General features: G+C 46.8%; 1 protein-coding gene across 2 annotated transcripts in view; it reads right to left on the reverse strand.

Moving 5' to 3' along the window:
- Positions 1-4,943, reverse strand: part of PPP3R1 (protein phosphatase 3 regulatory subunit B, alpha) — a 72,125-nt gene extending 67,182 nt beyond the window's left edge. Inside the window, exon 1 of one of the 2 annotated variants that reach the window (XM_021671059.2) lies at positions 4,528-4,943. In XM_021671059.2, coding sequence (XP_021526734.1) covers positions 4,528-4,530 — 3 coding nt within the window. In that variant the 5' untranslated portion in view covers positions 4,531-4,943. Of the gene's footprint in view, positions 1-3,773; positions 4,095-4,527 lie in introns of those variants that run through there. The other variant, XM_012475596.2, reaches the window with a different exon arrangement.
- Positions 4,944-6,140: the final 1,197 nt, after the last annotated feature.

A 6,140-nucleotide genomic window follows, 5' to 3' on the forward strand; every position in this document is an offset into this window, starting at 1 on the left:
TCTCAAGGACAGGAACAGTATTCCCCCATGTATCCCTAAAACCTAACCTTAACCAAGTAGGTGCTCAATAAATATTTGCTGGGTGGATAGCGTTATCCAAAACCAGAAACCCCCAAAGCAGAATTCACCACCTCTTTTCTTCCCCATAATCCAATAGTCACCAACTTGTTTCTTCTACCACCTAAATATATCTCCTATAGGGTCCCTCCTATCCATCTGCATTGTTACTGTATTCTTTCACGTTATTCTGCCTCACATAAATTACTGTAATTATTTCTTAATCCCCATATCTAGATTTAACTATCCCATTATCCACACGGCCATCAGAATGGTCTCTAAAAAAAAAAGTAAATGAGACAATGTCATTCTCCTGCTTGAAAATAACTTCCCACTGCTTTTAGTGGGGGAAAGATTAACTCCTTCATGATATGCAAACCCCTCTATGATTTTGTGTCAATCCGCCAGGCACTACCCCCTTCCTCTCCAGCCATGCTAAACTAATACTATAGTTCTCTGAAGGGCTTGTACAGCTCATGCTTCCATGACTTCAAACAGAAGCTCTCTATGTGGTGTGTCCTTCCTCATTGGCTACTCATCCTTTTAAGACTCAGTTCAGGCACCATGTCTTCCAGGAAGCTTTCTTTAAGTGACATTCATCCCCAGTGTAGGTTAAGCCTCTTTCCTGTCATGTGCTCGATCTTACAGCATCCCATGTTTAGTTTAATAGAACATATCACACTGCATAATCACTCTCTTAACTCTACTTGATTAATTTCCTTGGAGATAACAATAATGTTTTATGTACATACAGTTGGTGCTAGTTAAAGAGACACTTGACTAAACTTTAAACAAACACATTCCTTCCTATTCTCTAAACAGTGGTTCTCAAAATTTAGCCTACATCACAATCACCTGGAAGACCTATAAAACTTAGACTGCTTGGCTCATTTCCAAAGTTTTGGATTCAGTTGTTCCAAGGTGGGGCCTGACAAGTCTCCAGATGATGTTGTTGCTGTTGGTTCAGAACTATTTTTTAAGAATCAGTGCTCCAAATATACATTGTCTCTTCCTACCTTTAGAATTTAAAGTGCCTTCTTCTAGATGCCTCCAACTCTGCCTCCTGCAATCCTGATCTTTTTAGACCCAAATAAATTGTCACCTCTTTCATAAAACTTTTCCTAATCCCAGGTGAAAATGATCTTGCTCCTTCCTAAATTTCTATCATGCTTTGTGTGTACTATTCATATGACACTCATCATATGCTAACTTATTTCACAGTTACTGGCATTTGTCTTACATTCCCTACCGAAATGAACGTAGGAAACATGCCTTAATCATTGTAATATCCTCCACAACAGAGAGCACAATAACAAGTAAACAAAATCTACAAGTATTTATTTATGTGAAGGAATCCCTGTTGCTCGCCCCAGACTCTGGGCCCATGGTCTGACTTAATCCTCCTGGCCCAAGCTGACTTCCTTATACTGCCTTACTATCCTACAACAGATGCCTGATCCTTCCATACCTGTCTGTCCCTCTCATTGCTGACTGATCCTTAGTCAGTTTCTTAACCTTATACCTTGAGCCAGTTTAATTTTCTCATTCACCGTTGAACAAAATGAGTGGATAAATTTTCTCAGGACAGATTGTGAAGTTAATTCTGCTGGTTGTAAGACAGGCTCCTTGCTTTTTTCTAAAACGAAAAAGTGGCTTTGGCCACAGAATCTGAACTAGAATATGTTGTGTAAAACTTTACATACAGTTATAGATGACCATAAATTTGTTTTAAATTCTAGTTACAGATCACGGAGACGAAAAAAAACTTAATTTTAAAGTTTAAAAGCACAAAGATATATAAGGCCTTTATAAAATTTAAGGTTTCCTTAAGAAACAAAATGTCAAACAATTACCTTTATATTATGTTCATATAAGCATCCAGAACAAAATCCACATTATGTATTTCAACAAAAACGGATATAAAACACCTGGTTCAGGGGAAATTCCTAGGAGCTCAGTATTTACACAATTTGTTTTACATATAACATTCATTCTCCCTGCATGCTTAACAACTTAAAACTCAAATAAGGGTGAAGGGAGGGGAAGACTTTAACTTTCAGGAAGAAAAAGAAATAAACTACTTTTAAGGCACCAACTAAAATTAATACCTGTCAGAAAAGATCCTTAAGAGATTCAATTAAATCTTACAAGCCTTTTTACTTTCTCCATACTTGAACTAGTGATATTTCACAAATACTGTAAATGCTGTTGACAAAATGTAAATAACAGTAAGAGTTCTAACAGAGATTTTCCAAAGGGTGTGAAAGTTTTCAGAATTGTATGTTCAATTAACCAGATCACCCCAAAGCCTAATTTATTTGAGTTAATCGACATCCCGTATGGCAAAGCTGAGTTACGGGTATGGTCTTGATACTTTCAAACCAGTACTGTATTCAACAGACCAAAATAACCCTAAAGTTGGAAAGCCACTGCCAACATGAATAACGTAGGTTCTGAAACGCTATTGGGAGGATGAAAGAGAGAGAGGAAAAAAAAGAGCCAACAGTTAAATCAGAAAATAAATACTGAAAAGGAAACTGGAAAGAAAAGGAACATAATGACCTGGCAGGAAACAATATCGTCTGATACACCGTAAAATATTTTAAAAGACAAGAAAACAGAGTAACAGGAAAAGAAATTTAAGAGCTAAAGGAGAATCTCCCAAATTCAGTCTGTTGTTCAAAATACACAGAAGGGGAGCACCGCAAGGGAATTACTGTTTGGAAACCATATCACTTCGCTATATAATATATAAACAACAAAAAGCTAGAATTTTCCTACCCTCTTTGTTCCTCAGTATGTGTTTATAAACCTAAGTAAAAACATTCCCTGCAATGAACAAAGATCTTGAAGATCCTGACCTTCAAGTAAAGTATGTGCATAAGGAAATTCTTTTAAAAGCACTGAAATGTAATTCCTCACTTCAAAAGACTATGCTAACAAAAAGATTATATCATGAATGGCTATGATCTTTCTAATTTGTTTTGTGACTTTCTGGGGCCAAAGCTACCTCTTATCTGCCTCGAAAAGTTGGCAGGGAAAAACTTTCTCTACACGTCAAAAGCAATCATTTAAGTTTGCTCCTAATCTGGGTTTTAAATGCACCAATAAGCACTTACTCATTTGCCCTGTATTTCAAATATAAGCTGACTTATCTGAACATTCTAATTTCACTTTCCTCCCTATAACCACCAAATCGATTTTAAGTTGTAAACAACACCATTTCTGTCTTCACTAATCCACCATATATACTGAAACACTTAAATTCTACATACAGGGTGGGATACCATACGGTGAAAAGATGCAAGAAATTACCCAAACGTCAACCAGTTTAAGTCTTCTGACAACTGTTGAAAGACTTTTAGGGAAAGAGTAACAACCGAATCACATGATGGAGCATCTGATATACACGGAATAGCACTCCAAACTTTCTCTACTGTGTACACAACTCTTGATTACAAAGAGGAAACTAACGACAAGGGCTTCCCCGAGCGAGAGAACCGGTAAGGTAACAGCCTAAAAGGGCGTCGCTGATTTCTTGGCTACAGCGACAGAGGCGGGAGACACACCCCTAGCGTCGGTCTGAAACACTACAGCAGCGAATTCTACCTAGGGATTAATGTAAGGGTAAGGAAAGACAAATTTAAATCGCCATGATTCAAAAACAACCACTCTGAGAGAGAGACACACGAAGGTAACAAAGAAAATGGAAAAACCTTTGGTAGTAAAAGCAGCATGAAAAAATAAGCGTCCCCATTTCTCCGAGACCAAGTTCGCGTGTGTTTTCGCGAATATACACCTTGGACCTTTCCGGTTAGCCAGGGCAGCGAGGAAAGCAGCAGCGAAAAGAAACCCCGCAAGGCTGCGCAGGGCAGCAAAATCGACGCTCGCAGGAGAGGGGAAGTGAGTGAGTGGCAGGGTTCCCTGCCAAGACTTACTGCTGGGAAAAAAGGAGTGAGTGGGAGAAGCAGCAGCTCTGGAGAGAAAGTGGGTCTTATGTAAAGCGCCATTTGCCACATACTGTTATTTCCATAGGATTTCAGAATACCCTCGAACTTGAAAAACAAAGTGTGTGTGTGGAGGGGAGAGGGGGGCTCCACGTGGAGGGTCGCGAGATAGGGAGCGCGCCGGGCTGACGGCCTGGGGTGCAGACGGGGGTCGAGGCCGGGCGGGACCCGCGGCGCGGGGGTGGGGCGGCGGCAGAGCGGCGGAGGGGCGCCCCGCAGAGGCCAGGGGCGGGGGCGGGAGCTGGGGCCCCGCCGCCGTCCTGTCACCAGTCGTCCCGCCGCCCGCCGACGCCCCCGGGCCGCTGCGAGTTCGCCCGCAACCGCCGCGGCTCCGGCCGGACCCGGGTCTCTGGAAATTTCCACGGGGGACAGCCGACCTGGGGCGTCGGGGCTCGCCCCCGCACCCGACCCTGACGGCGGCTGGCGAGGGAGGGATGGTGCATCGAGGAAGCCAAGGTCTCACCATTTTGCTCGGCGGGTCGGCGGCTCGCTGGCTCGGAGAAGTGTCGCGCTCAGGCGGGCTCGCAGGAAGCGACGGCGGCGGGGGCCCAGCTGCGGCCCTCGGGTCGCCGGCGGGGAGGGGGCGCGCGTGGGGGAGGGGAAGCGGCGCCGCGGGGCCCTCACCGGCCGGGTGACTGGGCACGCGAGGGACCGGGCAGGGCAGAAGGAAATAAATTAAGGTCGAGATTCAGAGCTGGAGAGCGCGGGAGGAGCGGCGGCGACAAGCAGGAGAAGCAGAGAGGAAGAAAGGAGGGGGAGAGGGGGCGAAGAGGGCTGGGCACCTCAGGGGCTGCAGCCTTGGGCTCGGGCTCGCGCTCGCGCCGAAGCCGTGACGGACTCACTGCAGTGGCTTGCGCTGACCCGCAACCTCAAGGCACGAAAAAGGGGGAGGGCAAAGAGGGAGGGAAGAGCGGAGCGCTGCGGCGCGCGGGGCGGAGGCGGGGGCGCGCGCGAACTGGCGGCGGAGGCGGGGCTTCTGCGAGCGCCGCTCATCCGGGAACCCGCGCGCCCCGCTCAGCAGCGGCTGCCGCGGCGCTCTGGCGAGCTCTGGTTGGGGAGCGCGGAGCGCGCGGACCACGTTCGCCCCTCCGCCGGCCGCCCCTTGCGTGCGGGGAGAGGGGACGGGGGCGCGGACGTCGGTGACGTCGCGTGGCGGAGCCCTTCCTGTCACGTGGCTGGAGGCGGCCGGGGAGGAAGGCAAGTCTGGGAGGGGAAGGAGGAAATGCGAGGGTGCCCGGGAGGGAGGAAGCCTGAGGAGTGCGCGAATGGAAGGGGACTTGGGCGCTGGAGTGGAAGCCTTGCGGGAGAGGAGGCGCAGAGGAGCGGTCTTAGGGTGTCACAACCACCCGGACGCCGCACACACACAAAAAAAACTGGAAAAATCCAAGTCCTGGGGCGAGAGGCAGTCAAAGGTATCTGTGCATCCGCGTACAGACTTGGATCTACTACAGAACTGTCAGGACTGCTGTCACCGTGGTGCAGCACCCGCAGGCCCATCTGTAATATGAATTGGCAGGGTCAGGAACCAGGTTGCAAAGACAGGGAAGTGAGCCAAAGCTGGCCGCAGCTCGAGGCATGGGGAGAACCTGGACAAACGAGGGCTGCTTCCCACTCGCAGAAAGACTTTCCACCCAGCTCTGCATTCCCATAAACCGTCCAGACTGCCCTTTGGCGGGGTCCATCGGTCTTTGTTTAAAAAAAAAAAAGTACTCAAATGTAGATTGCCCGCTTATCCTTTTAGTATAGGTTTATTCACTCTTGTGGCAATTCTCTTCTCAGAAAATTCAGGCTACAATAGGAAATGACGTCCAGAAAAGCATAAGGAGGAAATTTTATGTTCGAGAGAAGAAATAAAGCTGGTAGGAGAGGTGTGATAAGGTAAAGGAAGGAAACATTTTGCAACTATTTTAACCAGTTATTCCTTTTTACAAGCCTTGATAATCCCCCGCGCTTGTGTGTGTGTGGGTGGGTGGGTGTGTGGGTGGGTGTATGAGGATTTTTTTGAGTGATCGTAAACTCCTTATTGATTAAGCCTTTGAGTCGTTTTATAAAAGGCCATTGTGTGTGTGTGTGTGT

The sequence above is a fragment of the Aotus nancymaae genome, unplaced genomic scaffold (assembly GCF_030222135.1).
Source record: "Aotus nancymaae isolate 86718 unplaced genomic scaffold, 86718_ANA_hifiasm-v0.15.2.pri h1tg000057l, whole genome shotgun sequence".
Lineage (NCBI taxonomy): Eukaryota > Metazoa > Chordata > Mammalia > Primates > Aotidae > Aotus > Aotus nancymaae.